Source organism: Papio anubis, chromosome 8 (assembly GCF_008728515.1).
Source record: "Papio anubis isolate 15944 chromosome 8, Panubis1.0, whole genome shotgun sequence".
Classification (NCBI taxonomy): Eukaryota; Metazoa; Chordata; class Mammalia; order Primates; family Cercopithecidae; genus Papio; species Papio anubis.
In genome coordinates this window covers 68,970,064-68,991,293 of record NC_044983.1, presented here as the reverse complement: position 1 = coordinate 68,991,293, position 21,230 = coordinate 68,970,064, and the positions used below count along the sequence as shown (strand labels likewise).

Below are 21,230 nucleotides of genomic sequence, written 5' to 3'. Positions count from 1 at the left end.
TGAAGTTAAAAAAACCCACACAACCAAACACTACAGAGCAGACTTAAGGAAAAGCTGCATTCCCTTCTCAGAGGATTTACTGGCTAAGGTATCACTGAGTTTTTGCATGAAACCTAATTTGGGTTTGTGGGTTTTTTCTGGGGGGGTGGGGGTGGGGTGGGGGACAGGGTTTTGCAGTGTTGCCCAGGTTGGAGTGCAACGGCATAATCATAGCCTCGAACTCCTGGGCTCAAGTGATCCTTCTGCCTCAGCCTCCCGAGTAGCTGGGACTACAGATGCACGTCACCATGCCCAGCTAATTTTTAATTTTTTGTAGAGAAGGGGTCTCACTATGTTGCCCAGGCCAGTCTTGAACTCCTGGGCTCAAGTGATCCTCCCGTCTCGGCCTCCTAAAGTGCTGGGATTACAGGCATGAGCCACTGCCCTTGACCCTATCTAATTTGTTATAATTTTTATGTGTAAAGCTTGAAAACAGCAATTCCATTAATTCTGATGTTTTTCTATGCTCCCATCAATTATTCATACAGATGCCACATGAATTTTTGTGAAGTATCCCAAGGTCTTCCCCAGTCATCATGCATCACCCCAGTCCCAACTCATACCGTTTGAGTTTCCTCATCAGTACCCATGAAATGCTTATTCTCACCTGTGTTATTTGACCCAGGAACTCTTCTGATAATCTATCCCTGACCCTTCCTATGTAAATCAAAGTGTAATATTCATCACATATTTATATAGTCTCTCATACTTTTCAAAGTGCTTTATGTCACTGGAGTCTCCTAATAATTCTTTATTGAAGGTAGTTAGGGTGTTAAACCTTTATCTAATATTATTCTAGGTCAGCCTGACTTTGTCTATATTTCTGTAAGACGTATAGTCAGTACCATTCACCTTAACATGATTATATGTTTAATAGTGTTTTGATTTTGATTGTCTTATACTTATTTGTCTGACTGTTCCAGACTAAGCTGGAAGACCCAGATCAATCTTCCAAATATTAAGGGAAAATTACTTTGCTACACAGAGACAGGCACTGTGGAGGAGAACTAGTGATACGGTTTGGATCTGTGCCCCTACCCAAATCTCATGTCAACTATAATCCCCAATGTCAGAGGTATGGCCTGGTGGGAGGTAACTGGACCATGGGAGTGATCTTTCATGTATGGTTCAGGACCATTTCCTGGTGCTGCTCTAGTGATAATGAGTGAGTTCTTGCGAGATCGGGTTGTTAAAATGTGTGCAGCCCCCACCCCCACCCACCCCCTCACTTCCTCCTGCTTCCGCAGTGTTTACTGCTGTACCCCCTTTGCCTTCTACCATGATTGAAAGCTCCCTGAGGCTTCCCCAGAAATGGAGCAGAAGCCTCTATGCTTGCTGTACAGCCTGCAGAACCATGAGCCAATTAGACTTCTTGATTTTGTAAATTACCCAGTCTCACGAATTTCTGTATGGCAGTATGAGAACAGACTAATACAGCAAGTGAACCCACTCCTTATTACTGCATTGCCCAAGTACAATGCTGAGGAAGAGAGACACATGTTTCAGCTTGATTGTATTTCTTTGTAGTAGTAAAAACAGAAAGAGTAATTATGACAGTAATTATTATTTTGATCTGTTACTAAAAAAAGTCAAGAACTGGTACTTCAGGTTATTATGGGTTCAACTTTAGGCTCTATAATTTATACATGGTTATTATATCACAGAATTGAAAAAAAGTAACATCACAATGGAGTTTATGTATTCCAATCTAAACTAGAAAACAGCTGGGCACAGTGGCTCACACTTGTAATCCCCAAGCTTTGGGGGAGGCTAAGGCAGGAGGATCACTTGAGCCCAGGAGTTCAAGACCACCCTAGGAAACACTGTGAAACCCTGACTCTACAAAAAAATACAAAAAGTTAGCCAGGCATGTACTTGGTTACCTGACAAATCTGAATCACTCACTCACATGTCCACTCTAACTCGAGCCAGCGGCTGGCTCTGACTAGAAACTCAGATATCATAGCAGGTTGGCTCTAATGACTTCCCTGTATTCACGTGCTCTGGTCTTGCCTGCAGGTGTTAAATGACTAATCCAGATCCCCAGCACCACATCAAGGTAGGTGACAGAAGATTAACAAGTTCCTAACTGTTCTTTAAGTGTAATTTGTTGCAAGGTTCTGAAACTGATTAATGTCCCCTCCCCTTCTTGCCCTGAAATGAATCTGGTGGTATTAAGTTATATAAAATAGTTCCAGTTTCTCCATAAGGAGGGTACTATGGCTGCATATTCTAAAAAATGTGATTTGGGGACACATTTCCCACTGTGGGACCCTCCCCCCACCCCCAAATTGTTTGAAGAAGAGTTAAGCTACTGGTTTAAAGGAAAAGGAAACAAAAAAGGGCGAGGGGGACAGAGAGAGAGAGAGAGAGAGAGAGAGAGAGAGAGAGGAGGCGGGAAGAGAGAAGAAGGGAGAGAGAAAGAGAAACCAAACAATCCAGATATGGCTATGTGAAAAAAATCTTTTCCAATTGTGGGCTATAAACATTTGGGGAAATACATTCCAATTTTAAAGAGTAAAGTATGACACAGATTGGCTTGTTGTAATATGAAGCTTTCTTTTGAGAGGGAGATTGTTTTGTTTTGTAAAGCACAGGTGGGTCAATGTTCAGTTTAAAACTTGATTTCTTTGCCTAATCAAGGACAAATTTGGCCTTCTGTATAAATTAAGTCCAACGTATCTTTGCATTTTCTACATTTTAAGACAAAGATCCATATTCTTTATTTGAAAGGCTCATTAATTACAGGCAACACTGCAATTACTATAACAACCACTCACAGCGTCAACAACCACCAAAGAGCTGAGCGGTGGGAACTGAGAGGTGAAGAAAGCTATCTAGGGCCGCTAATCAGCCTGAGATCCCAGACAGCTTGTTTCTAAAGCTGGTGTCAAACATTTACTCAGCTCTGCTCTGTGTCGGGCAAAGGCAGGCTTGGGGTAGGAGCACCCACATGAGGACCACTCGGGTTTCTTTTAAGCCTGTGCTCAGGTTCCCGCTGGAGCCCAGTACACGTGACTGAGCATGAAGGCTGTTAATCATTTCCTTTGCTGCCTGAATAGAGGCGAGCAATTACTCCAAACTCCTGCCTTATGTCTGGGGCGCATTATTAAACAAACTTTGATCAACATGAATTCTATTCCATATTTTGCAAGAAAAATGCTATAGTTGGGTGACTAGAAAGCATCACATTTTCAGGAATTTTCCCAAGTAACCTGACTAGTTTTCTTTTCTAATTACTCTTGCCCTCAACAGTCTGGTAGATGACATTTGAGATAGCACAGCATATTCTGTCCTTGACACTGCTTGACAGCACAAAGAAATCTGGCACTTTGCAATGAATTATTAATGTGCACAAATATTGTAGCATGTATGAGGTAGAGACCAGCAAAAGGTGAAGTGCTAGTTGCCATGACACCAGTCAGTTCAAGCTAAGGTTCATAATCTTTAACTTTGTCTCAAAGAGTCGTCAGAAGAACATAAAGGGCAAATCTGAAACACACAGCCAAACGGCTTCAGTATAAATTAATGCCTGTGAGGCATGGGCGGATCTGAGAGGGCAGCACAGATAATTTGCTGACCAATAGGACTGCTGAGTTATACCAACTATAAGGATGGATAGATCAGGAGTTATCATCCAGTAAAGGGGTCTCCAAATGCAGTACATGTGATCAGTCTCCAGAGTGAGCTGGTGCCCATGCTGGTTGGCAAGGTTTGCTAGATGCTAACTGTAAGTCAGAGAATTGCACTCTATTGCAGTGTCCTCTTGCCTGTCTACAAAACAGAAGAAGACATCAAGTTCTTCCGCAGGAAAATATGGTTGACTCTTGATCTGGGGGGGGTCTCGAAGTCAGTAACCAATATGTGAACCAAGAAGTTTACAGAATTTAGAGTTGGAAGGGGCCTAGGGATTTTCTTATCTGCAAAAGAGAAAACTTTTAATAACTGACTTTGTCTATTAAGTGTGGAGCTAGAACTTTGATTACCATGATTAATTTGATCACAAGATTCCAATATCATAATCTGCTACCAGCTGACGGGGTTGCTGTGTGATTTAAAAAAAAAAAAAAAAAAGGAAGGACATTCAAATGGACACTGACATTCCTACGAAACATGCTTAACAAGTCTAATATCTCCTTAGCTCCTCAGGGCTCCTCTTCAAAGCACTGGGCACGTTGAAAGATAACTGTAAAGGTCACATTTGTGATATAAGCAAGAACTTCTTAAACAGACGTGTAAGTAACTGCACATAGACATGACATGTCATAGCTCGAGAAATCTTTTAAAGTAAAGTTTACGCCAAATTAACTTCCAACAGCTCCGACTCTCCAGACCATTACTGGTACTCTTAATGACAGACTGTGCAGCCCAGAGCCTGCAGCTGCAGTGTCAGGACAAATTAGCCTAAAGTGGAACAAAAGTCAATGTGAAGAAATGTGGTATCCGGCAAAGTCTGACTTTTGAAATTCTGAGATTGATGACATTTTAAAGGTGTAGGTACAACAGAATGTGTTTTCCATATTTGTAAGCAATTCTAGGTTCCTGAGCACTAAGAGAAAAGCAAAGTTAATTTCTCACCATAGGAGAAGGCCTCATTATTTTTGTGCACATACACGACTGTCCTGTGATCAATTCAAGAGAAGGTATCTTTTAAAAGAATGGTTTTGAAATGTTTATCTCTTATTTGAAATCTAAGAAAGAGAGTAGACATTCATTTCCAAAGAGGACCATAAATCATATAACGCTGGGAGAAAGGTCACCACCACCAGCACAGTACAGTTTTCTCACGTATGCTTAAGGTTTTTCAGAATTTCCAAATGTTAGCATGATATAAACTTTGAATAAAAAAGAACACCATCAAGACTCCACTGAACAAAGAACGTCTGACCGGAAATGCTTACGGCACCCATCACATGGCTGGGCAACTTTCCTCTACTGTTCCACCCCTTCTGCCTGTGCAGCTGCCAGAGTTAACTTATCTTTATCAGAATCACAAAGGAACACTCTCCCGCTTATTTACAAGGCTAAAATGACATCTGGTGGCACTCTTCTCTGAGAACTCAGTCACTGTGCCTGGAAAATGATTCAAAAACACAAACTTTTGCGGGGCAACTGTAGGAGTATTCTTGTGCATGTGGTAAGTACTAACTGCTGATGTTGCTGAAATGTTCCACTAGTCCCTGTAGCCTCACAATGTTTTATTCATTGTCCTGTGATCAATTCAAAAAAGCCATCTTTTAAAAGAATCATTTTGAAGTGTTTATCTTTTATTTGAACATCCAAGAAAGAATAGGCATTCACTTCCAAAGGGGACCATACATCCTATCATGCCTGAAGGTGCTTAAAATACAGTGAACTGTGTTAAAGTTAACAGGATACATCATTAGTGTGTTCAAAAATGTAAAATGGTGACATACTACCAGCTCACCTGGGTAAGAAAAATATGTCTAAAGTACCTCTAAAGGTATCTATTTATTAAATATACTGACCAAACTTTAGACATTTTACTTTGACCGTAGAAAGTATTATTTGAAAAAAACAATCTTCATTCCAAAATTATATCTTTAATTAGGAAGTAAAACCTACATCTGTATTTGCTAGCAGTACCAACTTTAAATATTCTAGCTGCGGGTGACAACAGAAATTCTAACATGCATATGTTGTTGCGTAATAGCCTCTTTTTCCTACTTGGGTATGTTTGTAGAGACAGAAAGGTCTCCTGACCAATTGTGCAACAGAGCCCCAAGATATTAAGCTTGCAACTACTGTCTCAGACTTAACAAAATGTTCATCTTAATTTCTATCACATTGAGACAAAACATTCACTCTTTAGATAATACAGGAGAGACTAAAGAATATGTCATAATAGTCAAATTTGCGCCAATGTTAAATCTATCCTTTTAAAAACATGTATTATTGTGAGGCCACAGGGATTAGCGTAACATTTGAACAGAATCAGCAGTTAGTACTCAACGCACATGCACAAGAATACTCCTACAGTTGCCCTGCAACCAAGAAGCTAATAAAAGAGCCAGGCTTTTCAAATGAACACCTCGATGATGACACCATTAATTATTCAGCAAAAATAAATGCTTCATTAACTTGTCTTCACACTGTTAAAGGATAGGATGAATTTACCTCAAGGCAGCAACTCAGATATCAACATTCCCTTACATTTTAGAGCTCACTATGCAGAAATACCAGAAATAAGGTGACTTAAAACTCAATTTGTCTGTAAAATACACTGGCCTTTGGAATCCAGAAACCCACTTGGTCCTGACTGCCCGTTACTTAACCTTCCTTTTGTTCCTTGACCTCTCTGGATCTTGACTGAACTCATTTGTGAGACAAAAGAGGAGATCTCCAAAGTTTTTTCATCTCAAATATGTTATGATTTATATTCAACAATTATTTTTCCAACTCCTACCACACACCCAAAATACTGAGGTCACGCTGAGGTATTATTTGCCTAAGACTCTCATAAATGACTCAATAAGGGATCAACTCCATTAGTGCAGTGGCCAGCATTGAGTGATCAGCAAAAATCTCATTGAGTATTTCTATGATGTCACGGCTGTGCCTTTTAACATAACTTGAATGTATGCCTCTTACCTATTAAAAAAATTACAAATTATTTGTTTGAAACAATCATCCTTTTTCTGTGTTTTATTTGAGTCCATGGAGGCTCAATGTGTTAAACAATGAATGCTCAGCACTGTTTCTGAAATGCTGTTTTCCCTGATCTTTTCCCTGCCGGGCCCTAGATGATCAAATGAGTGTTCAATGATCTCCTTAAGCCTCAGGCCCCTCCCCCTATTTAATAACTCTTTATGGAATAATGAAAATAACCCACAAAATTGCAGCCAAATAGCTTGCCAAACAACAGGCTGTCATTAATCTCTTTGCTTTGCCCCAAACTCAAATTGCATCTTAGAAATTGTAATAAAGACAGATCTTCCAAAGGGCAGAGGCTTTGGTTCTGCTCTAGTGACCAGTTAACTACTTCCATGACGCATAAACACATGCATGTGAGCTTAGCCACTGCTCAGGCCATCTGCAGTGGCAGACTTCCTAGCCCCTGTTCCAACAGCATGGCTCTCAATGTGCCCATGATCATCAACCCCTGTAATTCTAATTGTAAATAGTTTAAATTCTTCCCTGCTTTCTAGTTTGCTTACTGTGAAATCTTTAAAAAAATTAAAATCTTTACCTAAATGAAGGGTAAATATATTCAAGAGATTACAGCTGAAAACTTATTCTGTTTTTAAACATGCACTGCTAGAACTTAGAATTCACTCAACATATATTAGGGTCTATGAGGTACCTACATTGGGATAGGCATTGTTAAAAAACAAAAATAAATATTTGTGAACCTCTTCAAGGATTTTAAAGATTGCAGATGGCAGCTTTCCTATAAATCAGTGGTTTGCTACATTAGAATCACCTAGGCAGCTTTTCCTCCTGGTGTTCAGGACACATCTCAGACCAATTATACCAGAATCTCCAATGGGAGAATCGGGCATCAGAAGGCAACGTCCCTCAGGTGGTTCCCATTTGTAGCTGAGTTCGGGAACCAGTGCTCTAGAACAGCGTTTCTTAATCTCAGCACCATTACATTTGGGCCTGGGTAATTTTAAGCCATAGGATTGCCCTATGCATGGAAGGATCTTTAAGCAGCATCCCTGACCTCTCTCCACTAGATGCCAGTAGCAGCTCCACCAGTCTGACAAGAAAAATGTCTCCAGATGTTACCAATGTCCCCTGGGGGCAAAATCACCCACATGAGAACTGCTCACTAGAAAGAACATGTACATTAGGAAAGGAAGTCCCATATACTCCAGTGATGATTTTCCCTTAAGTTTTCATTCTCATATTGTAATGACATTTTCCTAGGTTTGGAATATATTTGGGGCTGGAAATTGAAAAAAAAAAAAAAAAGCCAACAACTTAAATATGGACTCAAAACTTCATCACTTGCAGTTTCTGTACTTCAAACCACCACTCCACCATGAAATTAAGGACAATAATACTGATCCAACAAGTCTGATATATTCTAGCTACCTCACAGAGGAACAATATTGAAATGTAATAGATCACACCAATCACTTACCAATCACAACTCTGGTTAAACCACCTAAAATATTATTACTAAATTATGAGAACTGAAAAAAGAAAACTTCCTTTTAAGGACAACAAATATACACGAGACACCATTCCTTCCATTATCCAGCAACACCACACAGTTCTTCACTGGCTGGCCCTGACTTTCTGCTGTGGTGCTTAGGGCAGCTGTGAAAACTCCACCCTGGGCAGAGCAACCAAGAAGAAGCATGAGCTAAAGGGCACCTGGACTCTTCCTTTCAGACACTGGACCTGAATCAAAATTTAAAAAATAAACCTAGATCCTCTAGAGTGGGCCCCAGAGTACGCAGTCTGACATCTTGCTAGGTACAAGATTCCTAAAGGGCTGGTTAGCTCAGGAAAAAAAAAAAACAGTGTGTGTGTGTGGGTATGGGGGAGATGAAATATTGAAAAGGTGGGAAGAGCAGTTCCTCTTCAAACTTTGACACATATGCGCGTAGGAATCACCTGGGCTCTGAAGCAAATACAGACTCGGACTCAGTAGTTAGGTTGTGCTGCCGTGGCTGCTTGGGACTACAAGCCAAGCACAAGATTCTAGAGTGAGCCTGAGCATTTATCAGGTAAAGGCTGGTTCAAATCAACTCCAAGAGCCCCTGGTATGAATGACCATGGGACTTTGTGGACTGACTCTATGTCTATTTGCCTTGGATCCATTTTTAGCATGAGCAAGCCACCCAATCCCATTAGAACAAAGTTCATAAAGAAGAAACCTAAAAGACTTCAAATCTTCCCCACCACATCCACAGAGGCTTTGAAGGCTTATCTTTCAAGACAGGGACTGTAGACTCCATCATCCTCAGCACTTCCCTCACTGGCTTTCCAACTGTACCTTGGGCAAGTGAACCATAGAGGCTTTTATACTCTGGTAAGCCTCATTTAGGGAAAAATTACCCCTTTATAGATCACATGCTTGGACCATAAGTCTGGACACTACCAGTGGCCCAAAGTGCACAATTTTGAAAATTCATGATTAACATTTCAAAGGCAAAGCTTATGAAGCTATCTGGAATTCTGATCCCATAAGAATATTATATAACAGAATAAAGGTTTTACATTTTGTTAGGAGATAAGCTAACAAAATGAACTAAACTAAAACCACGCTTAACTGATATTTTGGTACCAATTATTAATAGAACTTTGTTCAGCCAGTCCTTGTAGAAGAGCCCTTTCCATTCGTGACTTTTTTGTGTCCAGTTTGTCAATACTGATATGCAAACTAGGAAGAGAAAGAAGGAAGCTGGGTGACCAAGGATGTACTACACTATTCTCAAGGAAATAACTCTCTCCAATACAAGCTATGGAAAAGTACAGAAAAGGCCCAGAAACACGCAAGTTGGGCTTTGGTAATAAAATTCTAGTACAGTATTGGTTCTTCAGGCTTGAATTTTACATGCTTGTCTAATCTACAGAGCAAGCTTTCTGGGGATATTAAGCTAGGGTTAATCAGTTATTGCTAAACTAACCATGCTAATAAAAAATCAACATTTGAAGACTAATTCTTATACCACAGGGCAAAACCCATAAGTGACTCAGGAAAATCTACCTGCTGTACCAGGAGCTTTGAACTTGTAGCCCACAGCTAAGTATTTGTACAGGCTTTAACCTGGAAGCCTAGGCTGAGGTTTTGGGTCCTAGCTTCTTCCTTCCCTGGCAGTGACCTTAGGGAAGTCCCTTCACCTCTCTGGGTTTGTTTCCTCATCCATAAACATGAGGATAGTGGCTCTACTTAATTCAGAGTTGCTGTGAGGCTCAGATGAGAGAAGTGTTTATGAAAAGGCTTTGTAAATTTAAGTACTATAAAAAAAGTTCAGTAAATGTACACAAGGCTCATTAAGCATATATTTACAGACTATTTTTGTTATAAGTGCTATCTATTTTTGGTTAGGCTGTTTCCTCAAGTTCCTGCAAGTCCTGGCTCTTACTATGTATGGCTCCCAGTCCTCCCTGCCCTCCACGCAGTGCCAGACCATACTTTCGGTTAAAACACAGTATCTGACCTAAGAAAAGAAGTCTCAAAAACATTGCTAAGCAGTTGCTTCAGCTGCCTAGTCCCTTTCATCCCGAGTCCTAGATGACGCTGGAAAACAACAAAACTTTCCAACACCACCTCCTTTCTAATTCTTCTTATTCAGTCCCATTTTACTATAGGCAAAAAATGACTGTTATAAATAAAAATTGCAACACTTTAACAGTCCAGCAAACATAATAAAGATACAATACGAAATCATTTGAAAATAATTCATTACACCTTATGCTTCTCTTTCCCAAGAGACTGTAGGACTAGCCCATGTAAAAAAGCCTTAAGAAATCAGTAGGGGGCAGTATGTTAATTACAACTTACAGGTGGGAAAACTCAGGCTTTGAATTTTAAGTTTCATTTGTCCTCAAAATACCCCTGTGTTTACGTAAGTAACACTTATGTTATTTTGAGCCCTATTGTTTAGGATAACACTAAGAAGCTGCAGCATGTTAATATTCAAAAATTCCAGTACTAACCTATTTGAAGGAAAGGCAAGAAATTCACATTTTATGCAAGCAGCATATAAGAAACACTTGTGGTTTTTTCCAAACCAAAAAATGCAATGTTAACATCACTGCCACTTTCACACATTTTTGTGTGATCTTTGAAAGTTTCACAGACCAAGTAATGTTTTGTTTCCAAATGTGAATTCATTGTAAATGGCTTGTCATTGTAAGGGGCTAATTTGACAGCACTCAAGGTTGTGGCAGTAATTGCCCTTACTTGTTAAATATTCTAGCAGCATTTGCTGCAGTGTTGAAAGTTTTACGATGATTATAAGAGGATATTCATTTTTTTCCCCCTGTGGCTCACTTCATTTTAGTTTCAGAGCATTAGGAAAATGGTCCTTGACAGGTGTGAACTTCAGTTTTAAGAGAATTGACAAATAAAGTAAAAAAGACAAAAAAAAAAAAAAAATTCAAGAATGAAATACACTGGGGGAGCTCTTCAAGTGAAAAATGTTAGCATTCCTCCAGACCACATGAAAAGGTGTGCCTCCCCTCACATCCCCTCCGGTGTGGGGATGGCATAGACCTGTATAAACCCAGGGATGCAGGTGACTGAAACTAGCCGGCCAGGTATGTCGAGGCAAATGTGACTGAATCCCAAGGCCATGCTCTGCCAGCCTAGGCTCTGAACAGTGGTATCTTAACAGAACGATAATCCACAATACAGGGAAGCTTCCGAAGGCTACCTATTATGGGGACCAGCTATATGCTTCAGAAAGAATCAGAAACCCCCATCTTCTGAGTTATTTTCCAATTATGTCTATATGGGGTCTCAGCCTAAAGGAGCTTCTAGATCAGTTGATAGAATCTAGAAGTGTTAGTTCTTTGAACCTAACTACTATACTGACTTCTGATAAGAAAGATTAACATATTTTAATCTGATCTCTGGAGTTACAGGCTCAAAACATTGAACTTAACCCATTCAGCTGAGGCAGGAAATAGTTCTCTATTTCTTAAGGACTATTAGATTTTGTCATACTCCAAAGATTAGTTACAAAAGACCCTTTCTCTCAGGAAAATACTGGTTCCATGTGCAGGAAATAAGATACAAATCCACCCTGCCAGTACACCCCCTAGTGGAACTTCAGCATAGTACAGTTTGGGGGTCCAAAAACATCCCAGGTATTTAGGACTTTCCCAGGTCCAGTGGCTGTAACTCCGCCATAATAATGTCTTCTACTTATTACTGAGCATACGAAAACAAGCCAGCAAGCAAACATAGCATGTCATCTGCACATTCATCCATATAGGCAGATATCTGAATTAGACACATGCAAATAGACTACTTATTATAATTGAAACAGGCTTAATTTTAGTTTCTGAAAGAACTAAAGCAGAAAGTTTAGATGAATTTGCTATTAATATTTCTCAACTCAAGACAAAACTTAAATGTAAAGGGGTTTCCTACTTAAAATTCTTCTAACTCTCAAGTGAGGCTATTAAATTTTCTCAGATTGTCATGGCTTAGATATATTCAAGTTACTAAAATCGATTCACTAGAATTTGCCAAAGATCTTGAAAATCTGAAGCATGATCAGAGTAAAAACAAATGTAAGAGAAGAGAATAAGCAGAGTAAGAGCAGTTAAGTATTAACCTATAGGGTTCGTAGTGACCCAATCCTGCAACGAATGGCTAAGGACTCTGCCGGGGCATTCTGCATTCAGTCTTTTTGAGAAAGCTATTCAGTCAGTGTTAGTGTTAGCATTAGCACAGGCTATACAATGCTTCCACTTTGACATATCCTATAGATTAATTTTTATTTGGGCAGATAATAGATAAAGCCTGGGATGTAGAAATAATGAAGCAGAAAACAACAAATACCAACTTTGCTTCCTTCCAGGAATTGAGATAAATAGCACAACTCACTCCATGATCAAACAAGAAAGGGCCATTCCCTGAGCCGAGAATTCCATGACTATTTTACAGGGACTGCCACCTTAACATATAAAAATAATAAGTGAACATGAAAATATTTTGAATTTGTTTTTCTCAGGAACAGTGACAGATTTTTTTTTTCTGAACCATTTAACTTCTGTTGTTTTCAAGTAAAACAGGACTCAAATGGCAGAACAGCCAAGCAGAGGCTCTTGTGTGAAACATAAGTGTGTGCAAGGCTCTCTCCAGGCACAGTGAGGAGTCCAGCCCATCTGAAGTTTACAGTAGATGAGGGGATAAAATAGGTGCTGACCTGGAAAAGCAGGTGGAAATCAGCTTTGGAAGGCCCAGGATGCCATGCTAATGAGCCTGGACTTCACACTGTGAGCAATATGGTCATACAAGGGTTTTAAGCAGGCAGATAACAAACTCAAGGCTGCTTAGATGACCCTAGGTTGGAAACCCAAAAGCAAACACAGGAAAAGAAGATCAGAGGCACTTTCAAGAGTCCACGCAAGAGGTGATGGAGGCACACAGGAGGAAGTAGGAAAGGAAAGGGGGGATCAATCAAAGCACAAGGGCCCAAGAGAATGGTCAGGATTTAGGGACCCATGAATGTGTGCAGGATGGAGAGGTGAAGATAATGCTGATGTTTCTAAGTCTGGTGACCAGAGAATGCAAGAAAGAGCAAAGAGGAGTTTGTTCAGTTTTGGACATGCTGCTTTAAGAGAATGTGTGGTGCAGTCAAGGTAGTTGTGTGAACTTGGGAACTATCCTAGAGATCACAGTTGAAGCCACTGAAATAGATTACCCAGCTAGATGGAGGTTCTGAGAAGAGGTCTGAGCGTACAATACTAAACAGTCATTACAAGTTGGAGGTGGGGAGGCTAAAAGGATTCAGAAGGCACACAGAGAAGCACGACAAAGTGGGCTTATCATTGGAAGCTAAAGCACTTGAGTTTCAAGGAGACGGTCAAGAGGGTCACATTCTGTAGAAAGACGAAGCTGCACACTGGATTTGGCAATGAGGGGAGCGCTGCTGTTTTTTTCATTTAGGTTAGAAATGATGACATTGGTTATTTAGGAGTATTTTTTAAACAACAGAAAAACAGACACAGATTAGAACATATTGAAGATGTTGGAGAACTTTTTATCTGATGTAACGTCTGGTTCCCTATTCACACCAGCTACATAAAGTGATATTTTATCATGTCATAGATTTTGATTTCTAGTAGCAACAGTTTTGGGCCCAGCATGTAATGTATCAAATACAGAAAAACTCAAAGTTCAATGAGCATGTGATCCTATTTTGTGTATACAGGTATACAGTCCCAGGTACCAAGCAGTTCCTATCAAAAGAGATGTTTTATTCGGTTTTCAACTGTGACTAAAGAATAAGATAAAATTGACCCCAGGTCAATTTACAACTCTGTTTAAGACACTGAAAGTACTTCTAAAGTTCAAACATTTTTATACATGACATATATTTAATAACAGAAACCAGTTCTAGTGGAGACTTTTAAAAATAGGCCATGAATTCCAAGTGTTTAGTAGCTATCTTAAGATAGGAAATCAATACTCTCTATAAACTATTTAGTCTTACACCTATTATGGTAAGGAAGAAGAAATACTGGCCAAATATTTTTATGAATACTTTAGAAATGAATGTAGGAAGCCTTGAACAAAACTAGGTTTCTGTAACCAGAGAACAGAGGAATGCAGTATGTGAGATTAAAAACCAGTAAATCACATAAGAACCTAAACATTAATGATTAGGGACCATTCATGAGATATTAGGTACAACCGCAGCACTAATGTATTTAAGTGCTACATTACTCAGATCTAGCTGGTGGGCTTTTACTTTTCCTGGATAGATTTTAACTAAATAGACTTTAGACATTTGGATATAGATAAATGCTTAATTCAGTAATTAGTATTTTAAAACTGTGAAACCTTTTAAGTTAAGTGGTCTATTAATTAACTACCAATTATCTTGTCTGACTACCATATCAATAGAAGTAAATTACCTACTAGCTATTTGACAGATTTAGTCCTTTACCATGCAAAAATTCTTCAGAATATAAAAGGCCTGGAGTTAAATGCTTTTGCTTCCCCCTTTTGGTTAATCAGGGATCAATTTGCTGCTCACGTATAAAGGCCAAATGCAGCTCTTTGGTCAAAAAGGATCTACAGATAAACTTTGGCTTTTAGAAATAGCAAGGTAAGATTCTGTTCCTCTTAAAAAATAACAAGTAAAGCAATGTTACTATTTTGAGGGAAACATGGGTTTGCATGGAGACCAACTTTCCATATTTCAAAGTAGAGTACAGAGAGGTATTTTTCTTTTCCTTTTCTTGAGACAGAGTCTGGTTCTCGTCACCCAAGATGGAGTGCAGTGTTGCGATCTCAGCTCACTGCAGTCTACGACCCCTGGGCTCAAGCCATCCTCCTACCTCAGCCTCCTGAGGAGCTGGGACTACAGGTACGTGCTACCACACCCAGCTAATTTTTGTATTTTGGTAGAGACAGGGTTTCACCATGTTGCCAACCCTGGTCTTGAACTCCTGGGTTCAAGCAATCCACCCTCCTTGGCCTTCCAAAGTGTTGGGATTACAGGCTTGAGTCACTGCACCCTGACCAAGAGAGGTATCTTTCAAGTTTTTGCATCTCACCCAGATACAGACAGCCCACATGAATAATTTCTTTGCTAGTGTTAGTAAAGTGCATGATAGTGCATTCATTTTCCATGGTCTTGTACCGGGTGTTTCACAGTAGATTATGCTGACTTGAACCTACCCCAAATCTATCACTAAGTCTTGACTGGTGACCAGGAGAAGGTTCCTAGGAGAGCTACTGGTAATGGAACAACATTGGAAGATGAAGTGTCACAGCAGACTGGAAGGCTGTACAGAATTATGCCAGGCTGAGGAAAGGCTTCCAAAGGGTATAGAAATGGTACATGGTTAAGAGGGAAGGAAAGAATTGCTATGGGGGTCCTCTTTTTGAGGACTGATCATTGGTAAATAAGAATGGCTGTTACACATTCAATGTGAGCTTGATTCAAATAGGCATACCAACACCAGCCTTCTCAAGTCACTATCCTCACACCAATGAGCAGAGTTCTAACACAAAATAGTAAAAATCAGAACACATGTGGGACAGGAAGAATGGAAAGTTATGTAGGAAAGCAAAAGAAAATGTAAGTGATAACAAGGGTGAGACAGCCCTGTTTTGCAATAATGGTCTCACACAGCTTCAGTCCAACACAGTGCTCACCTTTTCCTTTCTGTTTTTGAGATGGAGTATTGTTCGGTCACCCAGGCTGGAGTGCAGTGGCGCCATGTCTGCTCACTGCAACCTTGGCCTCCCAGGTTCAAACAATTCTCCTGCCTCAGCCTCCTGAGTAGCTGGGATTACAGGCTAACACCACCACGCCCAGCTAATTTTTTTGTATTTTTAGTAGAGACAGGGTTTCTCCATGTTGACCAGGCTGGTCTCGAACTCCTGACATCAAGTGATCCGCCTGTCTTGGCCTCCTAAAGTGCTGGGATTACAGGTGTGAGCCACTGTGCCCGTCCCATAATGCTTACCTTTTAAAACTTCAGAACATAGATCCATGTGAGTATTCTCTGAATAGGTTATCTTCTAAATATTTAAGCCTATTATTATCAAATATTTATTGAGTGACTTAAGAATAGAGTTTTGTTCCAGGCAGAGGAAGATGAAAGATGTATATAACAAACTGCCTTCAGACAGCTTGCCATCTACTTTGAGAGAATGATAACAAATGCTGTGAGAGATTAATGGAAAGGAAAGAAAAACCTTAGATGAGTCATTTAACCCCTGCTTCACTGGAAAACAAAGGGTTGAACAAGAAGGTCTCTGGATTCTTGCAACTCTAATATCCGAAAAGGCCAGAAGTGCTGCAGTGGGGAGGAAAGGTTATATTGAGACTTGAGCTATACCTTAAGACACGTGGAATGGAGGAAGAGGGTGTTTCAGGTAGGGGGAATAGTATGTGGACTGGTTTGGGAGTGCCCACAGCTTTTCAGTGAAAGTCCACATGGTTTTCTATTTCACTCACTTTTGCTCTGAGTCAGGATCAAAATACTATTTGTTATTTATGAAAACAGATATTAACTGTTACTTAAACGTCTGGCTCAGGATGGTCTGTTCAAATGACTGAACAGTTCTTTTCTAAGCTGATGGACTTTTAAAAATGTATGGGGTAACTTCCGCACCCAGATACAGTAAAAAGACACACTCATTATTTTTTCTGGAAGGAAAACAGCACATGCCAATGTCAACATGTTTGAAAAGTTGCCACCAATGCTTTGCCTAAGAGGACTACTGGAAGGGAAGCTGAATTCAGGTGGCTCCTGCGACGTTCTTTAACCCCTGTTAAAAAATTCACTGTAAAAATTATACTGAGTTTTCCTTTAAATTTTGGTTGCTGAATCAGAACTTCTCAAAAGATTTGTAAATTTCAGCAAGAAGTCAGAAATTCCAACTCTAAAATGAATTTTCTGACTCAATATTGAAAATAAATTCTTAAGTTTAGATGCTTAGGGGAAAAACAGCTGGAGAATTCAGGAGCCTCCCATACTTTAATACAAAATGATGTCATTACCATCAAGGCTTCCAAGAACTCCCTAAATTGTGTAGTTAAGCAACATCTCAAAGCACAGTGATGACTCTAGGAAGGTGCTATGCTCCTCCTTGGTATACAGATTCCGGTCCAGAATAATTTTCCTATTTAGAGATTTGATTTGACTTCCTCCTTATGTTAAAAAGTAGCCTAATATTAGAAAGACGGTATATCAATTTATGTGCATTTTCAAAGCTAAGGCTATGAAATTTTCCGTGCTTTACACACATTAAATTAGCACTCATTTTATTGGATGTATTCCTGGAGCTGGTTTCTTGTTTTAAATATTTAACTGCAGATTGCATGGGGTTTCTTAAAAACCTGATTACATTTGAAATTTTACAATTAAGCAAAATAATCATGCAGAGAAAGTAGGCAAGATGACTAAACTTTAGAATACCTTGTGTAGGTAAAAGTTTACAGTTATGTAATCTTGTATCATCTTAGTCAAAGATGATTGGAGAAAACAATCCCAGTCAGTGTCTGCGGTTCATAATGAACCTACTGATAGTGCTGTAACTTGTTTAGGGCTGACTTAAATCAACTGCAGTTTTTATGGCAGCTTCATCTTTATCATTCTTCAAATAGGAAAATGACACTCCGCCTCCCACTTATGTATGTCTTTTATTTCAAATGGTAGTTGTTTTACTCAGGAGTAGTCATAAACACACAAGATTCTTGATAAATTCTATGTCAAGTTTATTTGGTTGGACTGCCTTTTATTCATCTAACCCATCCCTTTGACACCTGCTGCCTGTTCCTGGGGACCCAGCCACAGCCAGGACTTTAATTCAGTTCCCCACCCCCACTGAACACAACACACACCTATAGGCAAGCTGAAGTTCCCCCAACTGTATTTGGTGATCTCCTTACTTGTTCAAAACATATATAAGCTCAGGTCATTTATATATTCATTTCTAGAGGTTTGTAAATGAATTAAATAAAGTTCATGTTGGCCGGGTGCAGTGGCTTACACCTGTAATCCCAGCACTTTGGAAGGCTGAGGTGGATCACCTGAGTTCAGGAGTTCACGACCAGCCTGATCAATGTGGTGAAACCCCACCTCTACTAAAAATACAAAATTAGCCAGGCGTGGTGGCGCATGCCTGCAATCCCAGCTCCTCGGGAGACTGAGACAGGAGAACTGCTTGAACCCGGGAGGTGGAGGTTGCAGTGAGTTGAGATCACGCCATTGGACTCCAGCCTGGGCAACAAGAGCAAAATTCCATCTCAAAATAAATAGGCCGGGTGCAGTGGCTCACGCCTGTAATCCCAGCACTTTGGGAGGCTGAGGTGGGTGGATTGCCTGAGCTCAGGAGTTCGCGACCAGCCTGGGCAACACTATGAAACCCCATCTCTACTAAAACACAAAAAATTAGCCAGGTGTGGCGGCATGTGCCTATAGTCCCAGCTACTTGAGAGGCTGAGGCAGGAGAATTGCTTGAACTTGGGAGGCAGAGGTTGCAGTGAGCCAAGATCGCGTCACTGCACTCTAACCTGGGCAACAGAGAGAGACTCCATCTCAATAAATAAATAAAGTTCATGTTTAAAAATAAAACATCAAAATAAGCTTCTCCAAGAGCAGAGAAAAGGTTTGATGTTTGAGGTGCAACATTTGAATAAGTACCTCTAAAGCCAGATTAAGTTTTTAAGCAGTTGCTAAAAAATTAATGAGGTTTAATGTGACCTATTTAGAAGAAACAGTTCTTTGTTGTGTTCTATTAGAAGGCTAATCCGCCTATGGAAAAAAAAAAGTAGAATCCTATTTCTTTACTTCTTCTTTATTGAATCTTATTTGTCTACAAAAGTAAAGGGAAAATACTGTGAGGAAAAAGAGCATAAAGTGGATCAGCAGTGTGCAGTTATAGGGGAGAGAGTCACACCTACTTTTACTGAAGACAAGTTGAACTGAAAAACTGGGGTTACCTTTGCCCCTAGAGCAGCAGAAGGCCCTGCCCCGCTCCGTAGATCCTGACATTGTTTAACGGTGAGAAGTGGACATCGTTTAAATCCCCAGCTTACCAGGTTTCACCACCTCACTTCCCTCTCTAGGGTCCTATCAGGGTGATATTTGCGAGGCACTGTCTAACCCAAGAGAGTCCTGAGGCGTCCTCCAACAGGAAGATGCCCTGGACCCTGTGGATGGTCAGGGGATGCGAAGTGACTGCCAGGGTGGCCTGGCCACTCCCAACAGAGCACAAATGTTGATTTCAGAATCTTTGGCACTTTCCAAAATGTGGCTGAGCAGTAATTTGGAAGCCTAAATCCTGACTTTAGGAATTCATAAGAACAACCAATGTTTTATAAACTCAACAGAAAGTAAAATAAACAAACCCAGGGTTTTACGCTCCCTCTTGTTATTTTTATGGCAATCTTTCAAACTAGTTCAAAATGTTCAATCCTCTGCCCTCTCAAAAATACTGAGTTGGGGGGTGAGGGTGGGTGGGGGGGGACAAAACTACTAATAGTAACCAGCATACACTGCAGTTTACCATAGGTAAGAGCTAAGGAGATCTCACGGTGAAAGAGTACAGGTTCCTTTCAGGCTGGCACTGAAGTCTCTCTCCTTCCCAACCTTCTCATTGAGGAGGGCCCAGCAAAGAAAACAAGGATGTTTATATTTACCCAGAAATGTGCATGGCAATTGACCATCATGGTTCTCTCAATGAGCTCATCAGGACATTCCAGAAGGTGATGCCCAGAGACCACACCGGCATTATTGACCAGGACTGAGACTTCGCCAACCTCCTTGCGGACTCTTTCAGCCGTCAGGTAGACATTCTCCCTCTTCCCCACATCACAGGTGTACGTAAAAACCTGCAAGTTACAGTGGGGTAGAATTTCTTCCTCACCATTCCCAGCTGTCCTCAGAAGTCCAGATGAGGAGAAAACATGCAAAAGAGAAGGGAGTGCAGAAAGTGAGTCACATGGCGATCAGTAGGACAAAGATCACACAAAACAAAAATACTACAGTGAGCTTCAAATTTCTAACGCTGCAAGGCTTGCCAACGACTGAGCTTTACAGCTGCCTTCCTCCCATGAAGTCTTTGGGAATTACAGCAATTTACTGGATAACTTTGCTTAGGGGAAAGCCATGTAATTGTGACAAGCCCAGTACAAGTAGACCACATGGGATCAGCTTGCTGGAGCTAAAGACACCTGCAAAGAACTGATCTCAGCCCAGAGCTCAGAGAACAACACACACACACTACACACTCCTCTTTTTTGGGGAAACAGTGGCCCAAGAGAAACAGCTCTTAGTCTTTAGTATGAGAACCCTCAAAATAGAAACTCACTTCAAGACTCACAAATCAAAACTGCAATTAATAATCTAAATTCATCCAAAGCCAAGAAATGAATCCACAATTTTTAATGAAGAAGTAGGGGTCACTGACTTATTCTAACTGGGCTAGCTGACTCCTCTAAGAAGTACTCTCACAAATCAAGTTACAGGTAAATATGCAATTTTACCACATAAGAACTTGACAATTTAAAAACCAAAATCGGTATCCTGGAAAATGAATACCCTTATCTTTTAGGTTTTGGCAGGGAGCACAAAAATCTGTATTTGCTACCCCTCCATACCACCAATGAAAATGGTACCTTTTCACCCTTAAATTAAAAACGCAGGTATCAATAAGTTTGGTGATAAATTATCAATACAGGGGAGAAGTGCCCAAGTCAATTTTCTCCGTACAGGTAAATGTTTTCCCTAAAAATGAAAAATTTTGTTAAAAAGCAAGAGCCATTATCAAATTTCCTGGACCAATATTTATGGTTGGTTATGGACTTTGCTTTGGCTTAAAAAAAAAAAAAATCTCAGATTCAGGTTAGTTAATAAGTATCCAGAAATGCAGATTTCCTGGGGTGACCAAAAACATGCAAAAAATTTACAACGAAGCCTAAATTCTCCAAGAGCTTTCTCTTAGGGAGCAAGGCGTCTTTCAATCACGCTCAGGGAATGTAACTAAAGCACTTATCGCTGGCGAAACAATG

General features: G+C 40.2%; 1 protein-coding gene across 1 annotated transcript in view; it reads right to left on the bottom strand.

Moving 5' to 3' along the window:
• Window positions 1–21,230, bottom strand: part of RDH10 (retinol dehydrogenase 10) — a 29,907-nt gene that overhangs the window by 7,222 nt on the left and 1,455 nt on the right. The window contains exon 2 of the mRNA XM_003902864.4: window positions 19,860–20,095. Within this exon, the coding sequence (XP_003902913.1) occupies window positions 19,860–20,095 (236 nt within the window). The remainder of the gene's footprint in view (window positions 1–19,859; window positions 20,096–21,230) is intronic.